The sequence below is a fragment of the Colias philodice genome, chromosome 11 (assembly GCF_061535455.1).
Source record: "Colias philodice isolate Cphi_HAF_F1 chromosome 11, ilColPhil1 Martin Lab GWU primary, whole genome shotgun sequence".
Lineage (NCBI taxonomy): Eukaryota > Metazoa > Arthropoda > Insecta > Lepidoptera > Pieridae > Colias > Colias philodice.
Window position 1 is genome coordinate 12,045,849 of NC_143096.1, and position 25,301 is coordinate 12,071,149.

Genomic DNA, 25,301 nt, shown 5'->3' on the forward strand with positions numbered 1-25,301 from the left:
GTGGTTCATTTGACCCATATTTTTGTCCTATGCGGGCTTGTAGTCTATTAGTAATTACTCAATATGCCGGTTTGGAAACGTTTTTTTACAAAATTACCAGCTTCATACAATTATCTCACAGAAACATTGTCATCGACGTATAACCCCAAAACAAATATATCCTACTATCCTATCCTACTAATATTATAAATGCGAAAGTTTGTGAGGATGTGTATGTGTGTGTTTGTTACTCTTTCACGTAAATACTTCTGAACCGATTACAATGAAATTTAGCACACATATACAGGGTAACTTGGATTTACACATAGGATAGGTTTTATCTCGGAAAACCCACGGGAATGGGAACTATGCGGGTTTTTTCTTTGAAAACGCGGGCGAAGCCGCGAGCGGAAGCTAGTATATCATACATTGTTAATTTTTGTGTACGATATTTCCTATAGGATGTTTCCTAATAGACAACAGGCATAATTATTACAAACAGAAGATTTTTTAATCTAGCCAAATCTTTAATTTTCATCCATCATTCCTTTCGCCAGACTCTGTAACTGATACGCTATTTCTGATTTAAATTAACCGTAATGATAACACTGTTAGTACTATAACTAGACCTGTCAAAACCTAAACGCCTACACAATTACGCATTAAGGTTTATCAGATATCTAGCTCAACGAGCATTATTAACACAGATGCCTCAATGTCTGCCTATGCATTTTAGACTGTGGGCAGAATGCAAGCGATAGCGATTTTGTATTGATATCCATTTCTCTTAGAGGTTTGCAATTGGAGTTATGAAACTTTAAAAGCATTATAACATCTATAGAAGTGTTAAAATCAAATACAACAAAATTGAATCAAAATATTAAAGAAGTAAAAAGTTAATCCAAGTTTCCAACAACATTCTTAATCAGCTGTTTATGATAAAATGTTTATGATAAAATGTTTATGGTAAATAGGGGGCTTTAGATGTACTTTAAAATATTTATAATTAGCAAATTAAAAAAAAAACTGAGAAATCTGTGGTGAAAATTTGCATAGATTTTTTTTATCACCATCATCACACTGACAGATACGTGAAGTTTAATTTTCTTCTATTCCAGGCCCTTGTATATGATTAATTTCTTTGCAATTGGTACAGTCATACAGATTTTATCTATTTTAATTAAAACTATCGATAAGTGCTTATATTAATACTAGCTTCCGCCCGCGGCTTCGCCCGCGTGGTGTTTTGATAAAAGGTAGCCTATGTTCTTTCTCAGGGTCTAAAGATTGTCTGTGCCAAATTTCATCAAAATCGGTTGAGAGGTTTAAGCGGGAACGCATAACAGACAGACAGACAGACAGAGTTACTTTCGCATTTATAATATTAGTAGGGATTGTTTCTATAAGTATAGTTCACAGCAGCGTGTAACAAAAATATGTTATTCTTAACATTTGTACATGTTTTTTGATAAATTTAACTTCAAAGAAATATTCGCTAATCGCTACAAAGCTCACAGCCTAAGAACTAAATACGCAAGATAATTGAATGGGCTTGTTTAACCGGCACTGTAAAATTGTATAGCCGAGAATTTAACCTGAATCTAACTGCACTGAATACCGTTAATCATAATTCAGTTTTCTGCATTAAGCTTTTAATTCTTTGAAGGTCTCACCTACTTACGTTATTTATTTCTTGACGTTTAATATTATTCTGTTTGTAATAAAATCAAATTAATATCACTGGAACCCAAACTAAAACCCAAAACATTTTCCATATTTTTGTAGAGGGTAAAACTTCATGGCGATGTCCTTAAAAACATGGACCTTTTGATTTTATACAATTAGGCTACAATAGCTGCATTTTCAATAATCTTCGTATTTTTATAAGTACCTAAGGAATTCTGGACCCATTTTTGTCTTTTTTGTTACGTTGCTTTCAATACGGTTTTGAAAACTCTATTTAATAAAAATTATGTTTCAATTATACTCGATAGGTATAAAGTGATTGTTGTAACGTGTTAATTTTCCTTAATTTCGTATTAAAATAACTATCCAATTGACCTAAATTAATTGTGTGAAATGGAAACGCAACGACTTTGCACTCTAAAACTAAATTGTACTTGACCGATTTCAAAATGAGTTAAATAGATAATGGCATGATTGTTTTACATACATTTCACTATTGTAAACTATCGGCGACTTTACTGATAGTACGATTTGTAGAATTATGTTCATTAGGATGTGTATATTATAAAAAGTAGGTCTTCCAGTAACAGCTAACGTGCATTTTAAAAAACGAAACAATAGAGTATTCATAAAAAAACTTCTAGTAGAATGAGAATCTAATATGACTCTTCTAATAATTTCTTAGCGTAGCGTTTCATATTCCTTTATTCCAAAAAAAATATCATACCAAAAAGAAAAATGAATATGAGTTTGAGTTTTAAATAAGACTGAAATATCCCCGAAGCCAGCCCGGCAGTGCCGGCAATTAACAGTGCAGATTTTCACTACATAGTATAAAACAAAGTCGCTTTCCCTGTCCCTATGTCCCTATGTCCCTATGTCCCTTTGTACGCTTAAATCTTTGAAACTACGCAACGGATTTTGATGCGGTTTTTTTTAATAGATAGAGTGATTCAAGAGGAAGGTTTATATGTATAATAAGATCCATTAAGTAGTGGAGAAGTACTGTTATTTTTGAGGTTTCTAATGTGATGTCGTAAAAAATTACATTTATTCCGCTTACATTGCAAACGCAGGCTGAACCCTACGAGTTTTATCAAAATAATGTACTAAGTATTATACACATTGAAAAGGTCTACAGAAAAGTCCGCGATGGTATATGTCTATCTCTTATGGATAACCCACAATAACTTTTTTTTGTCATTTACTTTTTACGACAAATAATGGCTAATTTTCGAAGCGATTTTAACCAATACAGCATTAATCCTTAACCAATTAAATACCATGGATACATTGTTCATTTAATATAGATCTATATGGCCCTTTACACTGTATGATTTAAGTGAATATTTTCGAAGATATTACAGATTTAAAAATTGCAGGACGTAGCGTTTGCGGCCGCCCGGCTATGTATTTTATACCCGTGCGATGCCGGAGGCCGGAGCGGGCCGCTATATTTTTATACCTATACAACGTTCACAATTTTTCTGTAATGTATTTAGTATCAGCATTGCACCCGTGCGAAGCCGGGGCGGGTCGCTAGTTTTTTAATATTTCATTATTAAAGTCTAACATTATGACTGTATGTGTCTGCAAATTAACACAAACACAGGTCAGAGAATCAATAAAGAAATTCATAATTTAAGCATCCTTAGAATTACTTGAACTATTTATATTTAATAAAAAACCTTACTTACATTATTATTATAAGATATAGTAATAGAATTTTCGAAAATCAGATAGGTCACCGTGATCCTTGTTCTTAAATAGAGTTAAATAATAATTCAATCAAAATTCACACATTTAATTCATCACCCTTCTTTTAGAAGCGCTATTCGTTCAACGTTTTCGCAATAGTTAAAATACAGGAAACGATTATATACCAATTTATCAGTACCAGTTAAAACAATAATAAATTACATTTAACCCGTGACACGTTCTACGCACAATATTTGTGTCGTAACGCAAATTGTACTGTAGTGTACTGCGCACAAACTCTGTGCCTAACGCGGCCCGTGACATTGAAGGCCATCTGTAGTGAATTACAAGTGAATGTTTCCAGTATAAAAAATATTTCTCTATGCCTTAAACATTTATAATTCGAATCGACACGACTCCGAGACAGGCAATAGAGACCAAAACCACAAAATAAAAAAAAAAAGTGAATCATTGATTGAGTTGCGTCATCGGCCATAGTTTGTGACATTTGTCTTGTTCAACGAATATTTGGATTGTGAATTATGCCGAGAGGAATAATTAGATGAGTGATAATTGAGACGTATATTACTGGAAATTTTACGTAGAATACGTTTATGATATTGGTTTTAGGGATATTTGAAGAATACTCAGTGAAAAAGTGTCTCAACTTTTCAGTGCGGAAGACGCAAAATGGCGCTTTTTTTCTTGTTTGTGAATAATGGAGATTTGTTATTATTCATAGTGAAATACGTTGTGTTAAATGTGTGAAAATATAAGTGAATGTATTTGGCAATCGTGTAGTGATATGAAAACGTGAATATGATCATTTGATGACTCAGCATTATCATGTAAGTGTTAGTATGTAAGCAATTAAAATTAAAACAAAAGAAAATCAATTTTTTATAATTTTATAGAAAAAATATATCGTCATGATTACATTTTTATGCTATAACTAGTTTCTTCCTCTTTCCAAAAATATATAATACATGGCATATAATTATAGAACAATAGGGTAAATAAAATTTTCAAACTCGGTAGTCATAAAAAAGCTAGATTTCGTGAACTCCCTTGACACTATCGGGATCGGTGCCGGCTGTGCGCCAGACGCGTGATAGGTTAATGAAAGCCTGACGCTACCACCGTTCATACTCTGCGTAATTAGAGATTAGAAAGACAATTTGTCATAATTAACGAAGAAAGTCGGCAAGGTCGGGTCCTGTCAGTGGCACAGGTGACATCAGCTATGCATAGCAATACGTATGCGCACACGCATCGCTTCCTGAGTACACATTATACCTTCGCAGGTAACGGGCCTATACGAAAACCTAATAGACGATATAGTATAATAGTGTCGTCCGTGTGAACCGTATCATTGTGACATTTGGCTTTTTTTTTTGACAAAATAATATTCGAAAATAAAATTAAAAAGATTGGTTAACAAAACGTTAGATGAAGGGCTAATCTAAATAAATTGAATTGGGCATTCAGTGATTTAATATAAAAAGCAAAATAATTAAAAGACGAAGTTTTCTTCCAACGCAACGCAAAGAAAACGCTCCGAACTATTGAAATAATTCCATGCATTAAAAACCAATTAAGACCAATATAAACGCCAAAATGATGAATATTACGACACTCAAGATGATGCTGTTAATACTATTATGTGGTTTTGTGGAACCAGCACCGCTGCATATGCAGATGGGGCATATGCAATATCCTTTGATGCCCATGCCGAACTTGCAGCAAATGGTGGAATTGCAGAGGTTGCAGGCGAATCCGTTCTCTATGTAAGTACAAATACTGTCGATATTCCTGCGTACATTTGTTTAGTAACATTTGGTGTTGTTAGATTTGAAATAGAAGATGTAGAAACATCTGTGGTACCAAGTACATTAGATGTGCGATAGATTTTATTATTTAGTAGTAAAGTATAAGTATATCTTTTTTGTAACATACTTATATGAAAAATAATTAATCAAATTATGTAGTATTAATACTTAAATAACTGGAAAATCTGTATCTGATTTATTCGTGGAACAAAAACGATATAAAATCGTATATCCATAAGTTCAAAAAAATCAAATATGGATAAATTATGATAAATTGGAAAATTATGGAAGTATGTGGCATAATTAACCGCTATTAAACAGATTAATATGATAAGGGCGTGATTTAAATATTCCATCCTTGTACTAAAATGATAACCAATATAACATGGTAGGTTAAATACCTAGTTACGCTTCTTCAGACAATTACTGTTTAAATTTCAAATCTTAAAATTCTACACAATTACCTGAATGATATTTTATTTTATTTATATTTGAAAGAAGACTATACAAATGAAAGTTTGCATAAAGTTTAGAAAAATTCGAATCTAATCGAAAAATTAGATCATACGAAGTGCATGCGTATTAAATAATAATTATTCGTAAATTGCAGGATTCAACAACCTCAACCGCTCGTCATCCTTCTACCGAACGATGATTTGAAGACAAACCAGCTCGACAACACCGATTCAAAAACAAAAAGCGACTTTGGCAAAATCGACGAAGATTTAGATTCCGTTGTCATAGACGCACCAGAGGAAAAACCACACAGAGCATTAGTACTTTTACCAAACGCTAGATTCTCTCTCGGTGATTTTATTTCTTCCATACCTTTTTTGCCAATTGAAATCAATGTTCCCGATTCTATTTCGTGGGCATATAATGGAATAGCTAATGGTATATCTGGTATTATATCTATTATTGGGCAGAGATTTCCGTACCAAAGACCTATAGCTGGTCAGGATTCTGGAAGTCTAAAATCTGTATTGAATACATTACGATTACGGAACCAGCCTATTATGGTTATGCCTTTTGAAACTCAAAGACTGAATCTTCCTATACAAGTATAGTAAGTATGTAGGGATAAAATTTAACACCAAAGATATAAACATAGTAGGTATTTATTGTTCGCGTTGAAGTTTTGTTTGCTATAAAGTTTTATGTATTAATTTCGTTTATTCTTATGTGTCATAAATGTTTTACCATTAATTTATTGAACATGAATTCTATTGTGTTTTATGTGTCTAAATTTTTGAATTAGCATCCAGATCACATCTGTTTCCAATATACAATTGGAAAATATAACCCTACCAAATATAAATCGTTGTTTTAATCCCGTTAACGATCAATAAAAAACTGTTTACAAAACATGTAACGATTATCAAAACAGAGACAGCACTAACATAGAATTGAAAGCATTAAAATTGGCAAAATGAACGCAATCTGCATTTCTAAAGAGAAATTCGGCAATCGATTTGTTATTTATTGTAGAAAGTTAAATGGAAACACGTATATAGAAAACAGAATAAGGTAAACGGAGCTATTGTTATTTTATTGAAGGCGGAAACTTTTTCATATCAAAGCCGATTATGTCCCGTTATTCATATTGTATACAAATCAAACGAATATTTTGTTTCCATAAAAGTTATTTTAATGTTATGTGTGGTTCTTATACTTTGATTTAAAAATATAGAAATATCACACCCACGATAACCTGGCTGTGCAGTGTGCAATAATTAGTAACTCTATCTAACAAATAATACCTGAGATTCGATGACCATTAATTGTTTTATGATTGTGTCTTCTAGAAGGTTCTGTTTATTTAAAGATTAAAACTACGTTTGTTATATGTTATGTTTGTCGTTCCTCTGGCTTCATTTTAATAAATTTTGCTTAGTCTGTGCCAAGACGAAACTTTTGCAGAATAAGTACTTATTGATTTGTTAATTTTTTTTCGGTATCCAGTAATAAAAAAATTTTTAACTGATCTTACATCACTGACCACATATTCCTTAAATATAAATTTAACCCATTGACCACCGTAAGCCCCGATCGGGGCGCGACACAATAGATTTTCTATTGTGTCTGTGATTCCGAGGACTGATGGATTAAGGAATATGTGGTAAATATTAATTTAAGGAATATGTGGTCAGTGCTGTATTTTAATAAATTGTATGAAATCATACATTTCGTTATTTTTTGTTAATTTTTAGGGTAAGCCTAAGTGTACCTAATAATATGGGAGGAAAAGGTTAAATTTAAAAGAAATTGTAAAAGATAACAGTTTTTAACAAACTTGATGTGTCACTATTGTTTTATAACTTTCAATTTTTGAAGTGAAACTTCTTTATCGGGGTTGGAAAAAAATTTAGTGTAACATTTTTTCGTTACGCGTGACATTTTTCCGTTACGCGCCATCTTTTTCTTATACATCCCACGCGTGATTGACGTAATTCTGTAAAGTTGCATATAGTAAATTATTTTTTGAAAAATAAGGTCATAAAGAAGTTTCACTTCTTACGTGTGTACACTAGTGTATTTTTTTTTAATGGGTCTAATAATATTATAATAGATGAAGCCGGGGTATATAAATAAAACAGCAAATACAATTGCGTATATTTATTCTAAATCAATACACTGGCACTTAAAATAACTGGTAACTAAAACAAAGACCTGGTTCAAGAGTTTAACAAACCAAACAGTTAAACTGTGAATTCATATATTTAACATTAAATATGGCACTAGTGTTACACTTTCGAACCGAGCCGGAAACCAAGAATAAAATATCATTGTACATTAATTACAGTAATAAAACTTTCTATGTGCTACATTCTGAAGTTGGGCCCTAACACCTAAATAATACATCCCTAAAATAGAAACACTGTTAATAAACAATTAACTTGTCAAACAATTAAATTTTAATTGTCATGAAAGTCAGTTTTTAGTGGGATTTTAATAAATTTTTCAACTGGCAAGGTTCTGTTTATTTAATTCACATTTAATAATTAATATTGTTTAGCGTTGATAGAATAAGTGTCTTGGTCCACGGGATATCCAGAGTTTGATCCTCCTTGAAGGTCCTTTTTGGCAACCAGGATGGATGTTGGGTAGTTGAAGGCGTAGAAGAAACCACGTGGGGGACCCTGAAATAGATTAAATTTTATTAAACACAAACTCAAACATTTATTTATTCAATTAGAACACTTCTAAAAGCTCCTTTCTTAAAATCTTAAGGATAATATTGCCAGTTGCCACATAGCATTAGGTTGTAAATAATTACAAGTGCAAATTATATTCAATTGTATGTTATCTTTTATTTATCGTATTTAATCAGTTGTGCAAACATTTTTATAAACCTACTTATTAAAAAAAACTAAAGTTGTGATGCTTTATATTTACCTAATAACATTGAAAATTTGTCTAAAATTCATCATTCATATTGTAAACTACTTAAAGAACTGAAGTAGTATTTTATATTCATTGAGAACATAACAAATTAGTGAAACCATTTCTAAAATTCAATTTAAGAGTTATGCTTATTATCAACTAGATTTCCGCCCGCGGCTTCGCCCGCGTTTTCAAAGGAAAACCCGCATAGTTCCCGTGAGATTTCCGGGATAAAACCTATCCTATGTGTTATTCTGATGTATAAGCTATATTGTGGTAAAGTTTCATTCAAATCCATTCAGTAGTTTTTACGTGAAAGAGTAACAAACATCCATACAAACTTTCGCCTTTATAATAATACTAGATTTCCGCCCGCGGCTTCGCCCGCGTTTTCAAAGGAAAACCCGCATAGTTCCCGTTCCCGTGGGATTTCCGGGATAAAACCTATCCTATGTGTTAATCCAAGTTACCCTCTATATGTGTGCTAAATTTCATTGTAATCGGTTCAGTAGTTTTTACGTGAAAGAGTAACAAACATCCATACATCTATACATCCATACATCCATACATCCTTACAAACTTTCGCCTTTATAATAGTATTAAGATATATTAGATAATACTTACAGTAGGTTCAGGCTCTTCATATTTCTCTGTTTGTGTAGGGTACGCCTGTTGACCGGTCTGGTAAGACTGACCTCCATACGCTTTGCCTTCACGGGCCTGGCTTGGAGCAGCGACATATGAATCTTGCTGCTCAGAAGCAGCTGGTTGGTAGATGTCGTTTTGGGGATTGTATTCTCCTCTAAAAATTTTAATTAATTAGTTTGAAAATTTGAAGGTTTGGTTAGGTTAACCGTTAGCACAAAGTGAGAAGCATTGCTGAGCGTGTTTGTTAAAAGCGTTATAGTTATCAATACACATGTGTGTAGCATGTTTGAGGAAATAATACCAATCAACACACAATACGCATATAGGAAGTATAAACTTGAGTAAATTAACATTGACACGAAGTCATAAAAGTAAAGTCCCGTTTCTCCTCATGAAGAGGTAAGTTCATACCTCTTTTACTCATCGGTGGTTAATGCTGAGCCTTCTAAAATTCTTAGCCATTCAAACACGATACAGACCGTGCCTGAATGAGATTCATAAATCTAATATAGTGATAAAAAAACATTCAGGCAAAAAGATAGTAAATTATATCTGATCACACACATACAGAATTAATAATGTTTGTTTCATAAACACGTCACAATATTTCATTCAAACTAATAACATCTTCAAACAAGAACCTTTAATCAAATTAAAATAACACCTTCAAACAAGAGGCTATCAAATCAAAAGTAAATTCAAATAAGAGCACTCAAACTTTTGTATCATCAAATTACAGAAGCACATTCAAACAATATAATCAATTTCTATTCAAAAGCATTGGAATATAATACAACTAAATTTTATATATTGTCATCAAGTGCAAACAAACTGAAGCTCTAACTACATACAGAGACCGTAGCAGTCAGTGTGCATACTTGTGAGTCAAGTTGTACGCGCCTTTTTATGTGCTAGACGAGCTTGTCATACATCCTCAATCAAAAGCTAAAGAGCACTCAAACCTTCATATTTTATACACACATAAAATACCTTGAAATTATCATCAATACACAAATAAAACAGTACCAAATACAAGCAACATATCTTAGACACACACACACACACACACACACAATAAAAAAAAGACGGGTTGCACTCCGGGAGTGCCGGCAGAAGTGAAAACTTGATTATTAACGTTCAGCATGTTTGATATTTTGGAATGGTATCCGTCTTATGCTTTTTCGATCAGGTCACGTGTCCTGACGCGAGTTTAAGATTTTATACCCATTACAGAAAAAGTGCTCAACGCCGCTAAAGAAGTTTTCACTTCAAAAGACCATGAAAGAGTACCCAGTGCAAGCCAAGCTGCGCGCTAACTACACACAAACCGTAACAGCCGGTGCACATACTGCGGGTCGGGCTGCACGCGCGCGGCGGCGGCGGCCTCCCGCCACGCCTTCTCGTGCGCGAGCCGAGCTTGGCGCACGTCTTCTGCTTCCTCCACGGGCTTGAGGACCACTTTGGGGATGTTGTCCTCTTGGTGGAAGCCTTGGCTGTCTGCCCAGTAGCGAACCTGGGGACAATTTGGTTTTATTTATTTACTAGCGGTCCGCCCGCGGCTTTGCCCGCGGCTTTGCCCGCGTTTTCAAAGAAAAACCCGTTCCCGTAGGATTTCCGGGATAAAACCTATCCTATGTCCTTTCTCGTGTATCAAAATATCTCCATACCAAATTTCATGCAAATTGGTTTAGTAGTTTAGGCGTGATTGAGTAAAAGACAGACAGACAGAGTTACTTTCGCATTTATAATATTAGTATGGATTTTGATAATAGATAAATATTGTAAGTATTTATCAGTGTAGTGATGAGGAATATGGGCAAAAATTTAGTAGTATTTCATAAGATGAAAAAATGTTTAAAAATATTCTAAGGAGAAAATTTTATTTTGTTCGTAGCTTTTGAAGTAGATGATATTATAAGTAAGAATTTATCAGTTTTTAGTGACGAGGGATATGGGCAAAGATTTGATAGTATTTTTTAAGGTTTAGATAATTATAGAGGTTGCACTGTAGATGACTTCCTATCAGATATATTGTAAGTATTGTTAGTGAGGAATATGGACAAAGATTTTGAAATATTTAATAAGATGAGAAAAATATTCTAGGTGAACATTTTATTTTATTTATAACTTTGGCAGTAGATGATAATTATTATAAGTAAGTCGATATCAAAAACATAAATGTTTATGCAACAATAAAGATTTTTGTATTTGTATTTTTTCTATTTGTATTTGTATCAATGTTTTTAGTGACGGGGATATGGGGCAAAGATGGCAAAGATTCCGAAATCTTTCGTATGGTAGTGTATAAAAATTCGGGGAAACTAACTTATTCATCTATATAAGCTATCTTTATTGCTCTACATCGGAATCTTAGGAAATGTAATAGAAATTAATTTCGATGAAAATACTGAAGAAATAGAAGCATATTATTATTCCTAATTCCTAATGGAAGCAAATAATAATTGTATGAATCTGCACATCAATCAATCTAAATCAAATTTTTCCGATCTGTATTCAGAATTTCACTATTCATAGCACAAACCCAAACATTTCTTTAGAAATAAAAAGAACAACATTCAAAATACCATCAATATCTATAACCTGTAATCTTACCTTGATCAAGTCATTGCTGGTCCCAGCCTTAAAAGTGTATGATCCAGTGACGTCACCAGAACGTACTCTGTTCTCAGCCTTAGAGGATTCAGGGGTCTGGTAGCCGTAAGCATACGCTCCTAGACCGTCTTGGCCGTGGTATTGGGAAGCGTCGTATACCTTAAAATTGTTGGTAAAGTATTATGAGCAAAAAAATATACCGTCCGAATTGATAACTTCCGCCTTTTTTTTGAGTCGGTTAATTGTAAAATATTGGTAGTTTTAGATGAGCACAATAGTATGGTAAACCTCTAAATTCTGTGACCGCCTCCTTGGTACAGTGGTTGAACGCGTGAGCGTAGAACCGAGGGTCCTGGGTTCGATTCCCGGTGGAGACGAAGAAAAAAAAATGTCTCGGTCTGACAGGAGACAGAAGGCTGATCACCTACTTGTCTCTAAAGAAAATCGATCAGTGAAACAGATGTATGCATAATCTGCCATCTGCCCCTTACCTCACTTGGGGACATGGGACTTCACACTTCTAAATTCTGTGAGTGTATTAAAATATTACGAATAATGTTTTTATCAAGTAGACCTAAAAGATACACGGCTTTTTACGTATATTGACTTATCCAAATCCAATACATAATTGTATTTACATGTAACACGCGAAGTATCAGAAATGCCATAAAATAAAATGAATGAAAAAATATTTTGAAAGATCTTAAAATTATATGTAATAAATTTACTACTTCCGTTTTAATAAATTCCTTACATTTCATGGCAAAAATTTTAAGCTTAAATGTTAAGGTTATTCTTGTCTAATAATTAATTATTTTGATATGATAGGCATAAAATTATATTTCATGCATTCAACTGACCTTGATGAATAGACATCGAATATATAAAATTTATAAGGGCTTATTATTATTTCAATCGACTCATTAAATATTTAATTTAGGATGAGTCATGTTGTTTACTAAATGACCTCTGATCTGGGAAATTAATAACATATTATTCAATTCGTCTTGATTGAGTATGACGCATAAATTTTTGTTTTTTAGTAATACCGGATGTAATACATATATCGTGGTTATCAGATAGAAGGAGTGCAGTATGTTAGTCGTTTTCACTACCATCTACACGTTATTATGTTTTTTTTTTATTATTTGCTAAAAAAATGCAAAAAAATTTTTACACAAAAAATTTTTGAGTAAAAAATATCTTTATATGTATATTTGCTTAGTAAAAAATAATAAATGTGAGATTTATTGATTACTTAAACGTCTTTTACGTCTCTTTATAATCAATCTAAATAATAAAAAATGTGTTCTTAATTTCCAAAACGCAATTTCTGACTAACTTCAAATAAAAAAAAACATTTTTTTTCTTCTCATGAAAAGGCGTTTTTCTTCCGCCTTATAATTTTTTGCCTACCGATATCATAGACATCATAATGATACTACCGATATATAATTAATGTTATGTATATAATCAAAAGTTCAATAAAAATAAGGTTTTTTGCTTTGGTCAAACATTCAGTAAAAAATTGTTTTTTTTTTATTTATTTAAGGTTTTACTTACTTCCTCAACGTAGTCATCTGGGTTCTCAATCTCGTGTCCATTCTTCCAGTAGTGGCCGAGAGTGGGACCGGCTTCTGCTGAACGAAACCTTGGGTCGTTGTAGCGAATCTGAAATTGTATTATTTCTTATTAAGACATGTGATCAATAAATATTTTTTAAGCTATTGCATTGCTTCTATCGCGGGCCTTGAGCGCGGGGACCGAATCGAGAAATTCCGTAACGAAAAAACCTCACGCTCCCCACTCCAACGGGCTCGGAGGTGTGGCTTAAACTTTGAAGGCATAGCATGCAATAGCGTAAACCGCGGCAGTCCCCGAGTGCCACACGTCTTTTTTATACTTTAAATAAACTCAGCGATTTTCAATTGTTTCTGAGTTACGTGTTCATTCAGACGTCGATTTTCTAGACTTTACAATTCCATCTCATGTTTACCTTTCCAAACTATGTATATAGGTATGTATATGTATAAAAGTATCTTCAGATTCTCTACCTTATTATAATATTTGAAACGCTTTAGGATTATATTAAAAATCCTTTTAGGGCCGATTTTTCAATGCTTGGATAAAACTTATTCGTCGAATAATGTATAAAACTACCATTTTAAAATGTATTCTAATTGCCCGTATTTTACAGTTTACGTGACATTTTAATATTATAGTGTAATACTCTATTGGAAGGATAAGTTTTATCCAAGCATTAAAAAATCGGCCCTTAATAAAGTTAACTCGTTTCACAAAATCCAATGATTGTTTTCATTAATTAAATGTTTTCATTAAAGTGTAACTTTAAGTGTCAATAGTGACTCTAATTTCATGAAATGTAGTTCCATCAAGAAGTACGACATTTTCAATACAAAAATCAACACTAACCAAAGGTAAAACAGCAGTACGTCCAGCCAATTTAGGTTCTGTGAATGGAGGGCTGTTCAGGTACTTCTGGGCTTCTTCAGGGGTTAAGTCTAGCTCCAACACATTTGTTGGCACCGCCGTGGTGAACGCCAACTGTAAAATAAAAGACACTGTTAATTTACGTTTAAGTTGAAGGAATACGTCTTGAAAGTACTTTAATTTTTTAGAATTGTATGTTTCTAGAACTTTCCAAGGGGTTATTATTCATATAATTCTGTCTAACATCGTAGATTAAGGTATACATTTGATTTTATTTAGATTCAATATACATTTGAACTGTTGCATTATTGTTATCTGGTATATTATGGACTAGCCGCTCCGCGCGGTTTCACCCCAGTGGCTCCTCTCCTGTTGGTCGTAGCGTAATGATATATAGCCTATAGCCTTCCTCGATAAATGAGCTATCTAACACCGAAAGAATTTTTCAAATCGGACTAGTAGTTCCCGAGATTAGCGCGTTCAAACAAACAAACTCTTCAGCTTTATAATATTAGTATAGATTAATCGTAGAGACGTCTTAGACATAATCTACCAATTAATATGAAATGTCGCTATCGTTCCTCCTTTGCCTTATCCCTTTATTTAGGGTCGGCTCTCCTCGTTCTCACGCGCCAGGATGGTCTATCTATAAATTAATGTCGTTATGTAATGGGTATAATAAGTTGTTGTATTTGCACATGAAAGCATACAGACGGACTCGGTAGTAAATCTATTCTATCGTTAATGTAAGAATAAAAGATCATCATTCAGTTAGTAAAAATGAAAACAGTGAAGGCTGTTTATTCGCGGGTAATAGGTTCCGTAAATGTGCCACGATTCACGAATAGAGAAACCATAAACATGGAATGGTAATTTGTAAGGGATTATACGTTCCTAGGTGACGAAATAATAAAGCAAATACATAAAGAAATCAGATTAATTGAAGTTTTTGACCATACATAAATGACCATTTAATTTTATTATCTTCAGGTTTAGGCTTGGCATTTTTTACTCGTTGATCATTTTTTTTTACTCTACATTGGTAGTTGAAGTTCAGGCGTTTACTAAGGATAAGGAATGATTTTTATTTAGGTAATAAATAAACATTATGTATGTACCGATGTACTGATTCGATCCGCGAATAAAGAATTTTAGACCGTGAATGTAGGAATTAGGTCGCATTTTTTCCATCCGCGAATATTGAAACCGCGAATGTAGGTGCGCGAATAATGAGCTTTGACTGATTGTGTTAGTTGTATTCGGTGCAATAAAGTTCTATTTATCTTACAATATAGTTCAATAATTTATCACCAATAACAAATAATAAACACAGCATTACGTAACACCTATTTACACTTTTTATTATGCACTTGAACAGAAGTTATCTAATGGCATTATTATACAAATAGGATATTTCAGTGTCATTAACATGACGTAACATATATTCTAGTATTATATAATACTAGCTTAATTCCACCCGCGGCTTCGCCCGCGCAGTCAAAGAAAAACCCGCATAGTTCCCGTTCCCGTGAGATTTCCGGGATAAAACCTATCCTATGTCCTTTCTCGGGTATCAAAATATCTCTATACCAAATTTCATGCAAATTGGTTCAGTAGTTAAGGCGTGATTGAGTAACAGACAGACAGACAGAGTTACTTTCGCATTTATAATATTAGTATGGATTGAATTATTGACATATGTGCATTACATATTTATTTATTACTTGCTGTGCCCCACGGTTTTACCTGCATTGCCCCGCTCCTGTTGGTCTTAGCGTGATGATATAATAATATAGCCTATAAGCCTTCCTCGATAAATGGACTATCTAACACCGAAACAATTTTTCAAATTATACCAGTAGTTCCTCAGATTAGCGCGTTTAAACAAAAAACTCATCAGCTTTATAATATTAAAAGTATAGATTTAATACGTATGTTTGTATCGGATAACATAGTCAAACCATCACTATTTCTATATGCTACCTCATTCTTTATAAATCATTATTTATTATAGAAATAATATTATCCTGGATTTATTTTAATGTTAGTGTAGTTAGTGTTAGTGGATATTATAAATGATGAAACTATTATGAATATTTTTTCTTCTTTAAGTTATTTACCTCGTAATAAAATACGAATGTCTTAGATTTCAGGATTAAAAACCGGTAAAATATTTGTTGTAGCTCAAATGGTATAATGTATCTTCTCTTTGGCAAGATTTAATTTACGAGAATAATATTTAATGCGTATAAAATTAATTCAGTAATTAATTAATTAATTAATTAGTAAATTAATTCATAGTATTCGTATAATAATTTATTAAAATGATACTTAACTTGGGAGTTTTCATCGCTAAGTTATAAACTTCGATTCGACAAATAATTTTTAATACGAATTTTTTAAAGAATTACAGTGATTATTAATTGTGGAACGGATACCTAATATTTTCATATAGAAATAAAATATTTATATTTTAATAAAAATTGAATTGTGTATAATCAGCTTATGTAAATATGTACACAAACTAACTACGCAGTAGTATTTATGGATCTGGTACTGTAATATGATAATATAATATTAGCATCATATTAGTAGTGTAATATTTTTAGAGTAAAGGTGAATAAAATTACCACATCCAAAACAAGTGTTTCCAAATTTAACGAATACGTGTTATTTATCTGTGACGTACATTTGTAAATAAAATATAGACTAAAATAGAACAGCATTTCCGAATTAGTATTATAATACTAAGGTAATATACGATCGATTCCTCTATATAACAAATTAAAAAAATAAAGACTAGATTAAAATTAATTCCAATATATAAGAATAGGTGACAAAAACACAATATTTACCGAGCTAATAAATATGTTAAGAAAATAGTATCCATAGGAAGGACATACATATAATGACCATGTACATAAGTCATAACAGAAAACAAATAAAACTATATAGCTTAAGAGCTGTTTCTTCAAAATTGATTCAAAATGTTAATCACGCTTATTATTTTACGTTAACGTTTTCTATCTCATAAACCGTGATAGCTATAAAGCTGAAATTTTCATAAAATATTATGATGTATTTCCGTTGCCGCTATAACAGCAAAGACTAAAAATTAATAAAAATAAAATATTAAGGGGGGTCCCCATAGTATGGAACCCTTCGTGCGCGAGTCTGACTCGCACTTGCCTGGTTTATTTTTATTTTAAGACTTTATTTTCCAATTAAAAATACTTAAAACAAAAGTTAACAACTACTTTGTTTCTGAATCAAATCAAGACCACGCTCGACTCTATGCTCTATCGTAAAATCAATTTGCAAATCATTGCCTAAATTTTAATTTAATTTCCTATAAAAATATTTCTTCCTTTACAATATACTCATAATTTTCATAGCGAACATGAAGATTAGTCGTTATTTTACAATTTAAATGTAATATAACATAATAAAAATTCGATCAGTGGCTCTTAGTCTCAAACTTACACTTGGCATACATTTCTGAACGTACACGCGTGCGTGAATATAATTTACATTAATTAATATGAATACATGGGTTTATTCGTAAATAACATCCTATATCACTGATTTAAATGAAACTTCATTTCATACAACTTCATCTACTCTCTACTAAAAAGTTTAAGAAAAAGTTACTCTACCTTAATTTTAAGTCAGTTTATGTTTCGTCATTTCCATATAGGTCTAAATAGTATAACAGGCTTACTTGAATAATACATAGTATATTTTATACACACAAAAAACCCTTCGCAGTAACATCTTCGCATTTGATACTCCAAAAAGTTAAACACCAGCAAGGCACCAGTGCATTATCGTCATAGTATCAAATACGATATTCATAACTCCAAAGCCTTTGCCTTGACATGAACTGTGAACGAAACATTATTCATACAGTACAGACTACAGAGCCTAATCTCCATAATCGTGTAAATTTAATTATATCCGTGACCAAAATATCGGTGACAGATCGAATGTCGTGACCCATGTATTAATAAAATTACATCCATAAATCTTCTAAAAGTTGAAAGATGGTAAAAGAAAAAAATTAAGAAACATGTTACCCGGAATTGTTCATATTGGGTGCGAATAATTTGAGATTTACTAGCAAAATAAAAAAAAATATGATGTAAATAACACATAAATATATTCTTGAATGATAAGCAAATACCGCCCAAAAACTGATGCAAAAATAGGAATAACGACAACTTACAATAATTTTAGGCTATTTTTTCATGATGTTATAATATATACCTTATTCAAAGATTAAGGTCCTTATTATTGCATCTATCACCAAAATTATCTTGTCAATAAAGACGATCGCATACTCAATCAAACTACACAATAACAAAATATTTAATTTAATACCACAAAGCTATTCGAATACCTATTGAAGCAACTCATAAATATAGTAGACGAAGATTATTACAAAAACCCGTATCAAACGTCTGACAATATATTAATTAAGGTACAATTACATATGAGTATCTCATAAATTATAAAAACCTATTGCGCAAAAAAATTACGTAATCCCTGATTTGATATCAACAAAATACTGCGTCATATTGAATAGGATTTTTGTCGAAATTTCGATTGAAAGGTTACTGATGTTTGTTGTTTGTTTTTATTTAAACGTTTTAATTATGTATCGCGTGACTTGTTTTTGTATATTTTATTTTTAGAAATGCGATGATATCTACCTAATTTTTATTTCAGTATTTTATATACTAATGACATATTCATCTCTATAATCAACTAGCATTCCGCCCGAGGCTTCGCCCACGTTTTCAAAGAAAACCCGCATAGATCCCGTTCCCGTGGGATTTCCGGGATAAAACCTATCCTATGTGTTAATCCAAGTTACCCATATATGTGCTTAATTTCATTGTAATCGGTTCAGTAGGATTTGCGCGAAAGAGTTACAATCACACACATGTACATATCCTCACAAACTATCGCATTTATAATATTAGTAGGAATTAGTAGGATAGGATAGGATAGACTGCACGTGTACATGATGTATTTTTGAATCTTTTTCGCAAATAATTTACGGAAGTAATTTTTGGTACCAAATTCGTTTCAATAAATCTGAGTTGCCTCACAAAAGAAAACTGGGATGAACAGATGGGTCTACATAAATTAATAACGTAAAGCTCTTGTTCTTCCTTTGCAAGAGTAAATCTGTCTCGATCATTCCATAAAATGAACAACACTTTACATTTAAATCTAATATGTTACTATAGAAAAACACCAAAATACGTAAAACAAAACGCCTAAAATAATCTACGGAACCCAAAACTTTACAAAGCTCATCTTCGCGATAATTACGAAATGAAAACAAAACTTGACCGGTAATAGAACCGGTTGAGTGACCTTCGGGAAAATCGCGCTGCAAAAAACAGACGAGACGGTTACGTTAATTCATTGATTAATAATAATGAGGTTCTTTTTGACATTATATTCACCTTTGGATATTTAAATTTGCTGAGCTTTCATTTGCACTAATTTTTTACTTTTTTTATCTACCACATACTATGAATAGTAGGTATAACATGATCTGTGTTTTATTAGTTTTACCTGTATGTTTGTATCCCTATAGTGTACATTTGTACCGACTCCTTTATATTTGTCATTGGAGTCATATAATTGCCCATCATGGGACACTTTGTGCGTACACTTTTTGCATCAAAGCGACTTGTCTACGCGTGGTGTCCTATGGTGGACTTAGTTCTTAGTTTTTAGATGTAATTACTAACATTAATACTTAGATTTTCCTTTTTTTACTAACAAATGGATCTGCGATATCCGAATTTTATGCTAAATAAATAAAATTATAATTAAGTATATTGTTTTGGTTGTAGCAATGAAATTATAGGCAACATTAACAAGTAACAATCATATTTTAATAAATTGTTACTTCAGTAATAATTATAAACTTTACAGTCCCAATTTTATAATAATAATATTATGATGACCAAATTATGATGAGAACTAAGCGTTAAAAATGTAACTCACTCAAATTGCTGAACTGTTAATTGCCTCACTCAATTAAAACTTTTTCATCTACTAAATTAACAAAATAAAGCAATTATAAAAAGCAATAAAAACTGAAATATCCTTGAAATCTACTGTTAATATGTATTATAAATACCGAAGTAAAATAAAGACTGTGTAGGAAATTTGCAGCCATTCCTCCAATTATAATTATTTAAAGTCAAAACTAGACAAAATTTTAATACAATCGGAAGGCAAAAGGAACAGGCAATCGATTCACTCTAAAGTTCCGAGGTAACAAACCCAAAAAAAATCAAATTGAGATCCACCTCCTTTTTTAAAGTCGGTTGATAAGAGCTCATAATATTAAATGCAATTTTATTGTCCGAAAATTTGAAATCACATGATCGGATAAATCTTTAAATTGTTCTCAAATTATCGATTTCAATAGCTGTAAGCCATAAATCGCGTGTTTAAAACCTCCGTAAATTAATGCTTTCCTTTCAAAATGTTTCTAAATAAAATATGCTAACGATGTTAGTTGTACATATTATCATGTTACTTTTCAACCGAATTTTAAAATATTTTAATTTGATCGCAGGTTTTTTCCTTTTTTTTATCGTCGATAGGGAAGCGCTTGACCACAATCTCGCCTGATGTTAAGCTGAGAATATGTGGTCTATGATGGTACGCGCTTCCCTAGAAGGTACCTTCATTTAACAAAACTTATCTGACATCTGTTAATATGTCACTAATCTCCATTTTTTTCGAAAGGTATGAACTATGGGCGTATTCAGAAAGAAAGCTTGAAACTTATAAGCGCTTATCGGCGCTTGTCATGTTCATATTATATTTTCCTGCGCGGGTTACCAGCACTGACAGGAAAATATATGAGCATGACAAGCGCCGATAAGCGCTTATAAGTTTCAAGCTTTCTTTCTGAATACGCCCTATGACTATGAACCATAATGAAAACGAATACTCAATGATCAGTTAAAGATCCCAAAACAAAAAAAAAGCTAAGCTACTCCAATAACTATTTGAAAAATATCGCATCTAGACCCGGATACAAACACAATAAAAACTGAAAATTATAATATCATCTATTTGTAAAGTCTCATTGCGTATGACCGCACCCAAAAACCGTTGTAACCTTGATACTATTCAAAATGACTTGTTGACAAAATTATTCACGATTACCGGAATCATTAATTCTTAGAAATTGAAATCGAAAGTGCTAGTTTTATATTAGATTGAGATGGTTCGTAGACGGTAGAATTATAAGTAGGTATGTGGCTTCCGAACCGGTGGTAAATTTTAAATTATGTATTTGGACGATTCAAAGCGCTCCACAAGGAAGTCTAGATGATTTAATAAATGTTTGAAAACTATCGGGTTTACTAAATTAATTAATTATTACAAAAAAATATCTTGTAAAATACAAGTGCGGAGAAATAGATAAGCTGTCTTTATATATCTTTTTATATACTCATGTCAGGATGATCTTAAGTTTTTAAATCGTTGGGTCTTTACCCGTTTTTATGTACGTGATTAAGCTACATATGATATACGTAGCTTTCCACCCGCGGCTTCGCCCGCGCAGTCAAAGAAAAACCCGCATAATTCCCGTTCCCGTGGGATTTCCGGGATAAAACCTATCTATAAACCTATATATAAACGTAAAAAGTAGCCTATGTCTCGGGTATCAAAATATCTCTATACCAAATTTCATGCAAATTGGTTCAGTAGAACTATGGCGTGATTGAGTAACAGACAGACAGACAGAGTTACTTTCGCATTTATAATATTAATAATGTATGGATACATACTATAAGTATATATTTACTATATAGCACAGTATCGCTATAAAAAGGCTTTTTGAGAAGAAGTATGAAACCTCCTTAGGCCGCCACATTTCAGTTAGGTATGTCATTGAAAATCTATCAGAAATGTTGCGACAAACAAATTTACTGTGTATTTAGCATTATTACAAGTTATATTATGTGAGTAATATTATTAAGGATATTTTTAATACAGGGTTACAAAACGTCACTCTTTTACGACTCATAAATAATGGAGGCTTCTTTCAATGTTGTCTCATGTAAAGTTTTACTTTAATGGAATTTTACTTTGCAAAGTCCTTTACTATACTGTCTATATGGTAGGTACTTATTTTACAATAAGTAAAAATTCCATATTATACATAAGAGTAGTAAAATATCTATCTACTAAGTGCCTTTTTTTTTAAGTGGGGTAATCTTGCATAGATACCCACGGCCTCCGGGGAAGGGGCCGTGGGTTATGTCGGATTCCTACCGACCAAAACCCCACTGTGTTCCGTCAAGCCGCATCAACGACGGGGCCACGGGTATGGTAGAATTCTTCCGTGACCCCGTATCTACTAAGTGCCTATGTATTCAAGTGTTTAGTAGGACAAAAATGAAAACGTCTACTTGTTAAATCTCATAGGTATTTATAAGGTATCTTCTTGATAAAGTGAAATTTCTTTTAAGAATTTGCTATACATAATTTAAAAAACTACTACGAGTAAGTCCTTATAGTTTTGAAATAAATGAATCTATCTAAATCGAATCGCTCCAAATTAATCACAAAGTTAAAGTACCTATATGAATTTATTCATTAATCACCATCAGGAAATAAGGATGGTGCATCACCTTTCCTTTTTATGTATTCATAAGCAACTGAAAATATACGGCCAATTAAGAAGTCATTACAATTTTAATACTTCTTTTATCATAATTTAAAGTTATCAAACGAAAATTTTAATCACTGTTTAAGAGCAAAGAGGAAAAAATTATGTCATAAATATACAATTTTATTGCAAGGGTGCTTCCTCTCATAAGTAAAATTTGGCCGTAAATAATTTAAAAATATGGGTTCATAAATTAAGAACATTCAATCGAAGAAATAACGAATCCTCTTATTTTCAATGTAAAAAAGGTATGTTAGTAAATTTAAGTAATTTCTTGACTGTCAGAGAAATTAAATTTACTCGAAAGTTTAAGCCCAATGAAACGTTTTTTTACAAAACAATGTGAGGGTTCTTAAAAGTGATAAATAATAATTATAATGAGATGAAGATATTATTAGTATATTTTATGAAAGCCGTTCGATTTCAGAACTTGTTTTCTTAATAATTGTCCACATTTAGGTTGATACCTATTATTCGCTCTACATATTTCTAAAAAACATTAAATCGCTGAAATTCAACTAAAACTGGTCATTAAAAATACTTATGATTTGTTTCGCGTTATAGGTATATCTATAATATAGGTTTTATGAAATACCTACCGTAAAAACAAACTACATAGTTAACTTTGGCGAGTACAAAATGTATGCAATTTATTTTCATTAAATATATTTTATAGGTTTATAAATTATAACAATACGTTTTAAAAAGCAAAATATCATGCTCAAAAAAAGACAAATTTTCTTTGAAAACGCGGGTGAAGCGGCGGGCGGAAAACGTACCTACGCAATATTTTTCATTCAAACAACCGTAATACAGTAAACGTTATAAATAAATACGCTTATTTATTTAATAATTTATTAACCATGTTCAAATACGTCGTTTTGATGCATCACATAACATCATGAGTTTAAAATAAATACTGATTGTTTTTTTTATAAATTATATTTGTTTAATATTTTGTTGTTATTATTGTAATCAATCATGTTTCTAACTCGTAAATTACTGGTTATCTTGGCTATTTAAAACTGATTAATCAGTTAGGTAAAAAATTAAAAGCTCACTGAAGGCTGTACCACCTTTGTGGTGTAATATTTTTAATGAGTACATATATATGACTCTATTGTACTTATGTACTGTAATTTTTATACATACTGTAATTTTTATAAATTTGCCGAATATTCGCGTATAACCTCAGAAGAGAAGATTCACTATCTTAATGCATGTTTATTTGTTATTGCCATAAGAAGAGAATAATGTTAATAAAAAGAAGTACGAAAGGTGAGGTAAAATTATATTGCGCGCCAATCAACGCACCCCTCATACAAACATACAGAATTAAAAAAAATCAAAGGAAAATTACATTTTTATCATCTAAAAAATATTTCAAAATTCGATGCATAGTCTAGAAGCTAGCAGATAAATCGACGCATATACAATTAAATTCCTCTTGTTGGAAATATATTATATTTATGAATTTACAACTATGAACAAAATAATAAATGAATACCTACATTATTTAAAAACTGGTTTATGATTAATACGGTGCCCTTCGTATAAGATAAACAAAAAGTAGTTATTTTTAGTCCCTATGTGCGTGGCGCTTTATCCTTGTGGAAAGTTCTGGAAAATTCAAGGATAAAGATGGTTTTACATCCTTCTACCGAAATGTACAAAAAGTTACAATTTGTAAACATGTTTACCTAAACTGAATTATTTTAATAAATTAAAAACAATGACGTTATTTTTCACAAATAAAATAATTATTCGTATACATTTAATAGACAAGGTCATTTTTTTACTTCAAATTTTATTTCATTAATTAATTGTTATTTTTATTAATTCTTAAAATAGCTTAATAAAAATTCCTCTCACGCTTAAAAAATAAAAAATTGATTAACACGATCAAACTTTGTCAAGTCAAATTAATGTAAATTCACTGTAGTATTCACTATTACGTTTGATAGAAATTTCCAAACAACTAAATAGCGACATTCCATATTTTCTTCTTTCTACAACCACAATCAATGTATGAAAAAAAATACTCACGGCGATCGCGAAAAACGTTCCGTACTTCAGCATTTTCGATACTCGTATAACACACACACTTGTCAAAACTGTGAGATGGTCTCATGCGCATCTCCTATATAACAACACAGCCTCCAATGACGTCACACACCCCCCGTACCCCGCTATGTTGACCGACACCCGCCTAACTTGTTTCACGACTCATCTTCACGACTCTTGACCCCTGTGCAATGTTCATTGACGACTGTGTATGAATTCAAATGTATTCA

General features: G+C 31.9%; 2 protein-coding genes across 3 annotated transcripts; one reads left to right on the plus strand and one right to left on the minus strand.

Annotated features, from left to right (window-relative positions):
* The first annotated feature begins 4,646 nt into the window (after positions 1 to 4,646).
* LOC149484910 (uncharacterized) lies at positions 4,647 to 7,148 on the plus strand. Its single transcript, XM_089700425.1, has 2 exons — positions 4,647 to 5,150; positions 5,803 to 7,148. Exons 1-2 carry the CDS (start codon positions 4,981 to 4,983, stop codon positions 6,257 to 6,259), a joined length of 627 nt encoding a protein of 208 aa, XP_089556551.1. The 5' UTR covers positions 4,647 to 4,980; the 3' UTR covers positions 6,260 to 7,148.
* Positions 7,149 to 7,793: 645 nt separating this feature from the next.
* On the minus strand, positions 7,794 to 25,163 carry LOC149484911 (uncharacterized). Of its 2 annotated transcripts, none has more exons than XM_089701150.1 (7): positions 25,054 to 25,163; positions 14,271 to 14,402; positions 13,401 to 13,508; positions 11,838 to 11,996; positions 10,574 to 10,737; positions 9,201 to 9,378; positions 7,794 to 8,332 (listed from the first exon to the last, which is right to left on the minus strand). In XM_089701150.1, the coding sequence occupies exons 1-7, from the start codon at positions 25,084 to 25,086 to the stop codon at positions 8,195 to 8,197; spliced, it is 912 nt and encodes a 303-aa protein (XP_089557276.1). In that variant the 5' UTR covers positions 25,087 to 25,163; the 3' UTR covers positions 7,794 to 8,194. The 2 variants fall into 2 exon arrangements, with proteins under 2 accessions (XP_089557276.1, XP_089557275.1); XM_089701149.1 differs by having other exon boundaries at positions 10,553 to 10,737.
* Positions 25,164 to 25,301: the final 138 nt, after the last annotated feature.

Excerpts from the sequence above, each read along its gene's own strand:
- LOC149484910 (XM_089700425.1), top strand. The coding sequence starts at position 4,981 with ATGATGAATATTACGACACTCAAGATGATGCTGTTAATACTATTATGT. Across the intron at positions 5,151-5,802 it reads CAGGCGAATCCGTTCTCTAT|GATTCAACAACCTCAACCGC; the intron begins GTAAGTACAAAT and ends CGTAAATTGCAG.
- LOC149484911 (XM_089701149.1), bottom strand. The coding sequence starts at position 25,086 with ATGCTGAAGTACGGAACGTTTTTCGCGATCGCC. Across the intron at positions 14,403-25,053 it reads GAACGTTTTTCGCGATCGCC|TTGGCGTTCACCACGGCGGT; the intron begins GTGAGTATTTTT and ends TTTATTTTACAG. Across the intron at positions 11,997-13,400 it reads CAGATGACTACGTTGAGGAA|GTATACGACGCTTCCCAATA; the intron begins GTAAGTAAAACC and ends AACAATTTTAAG.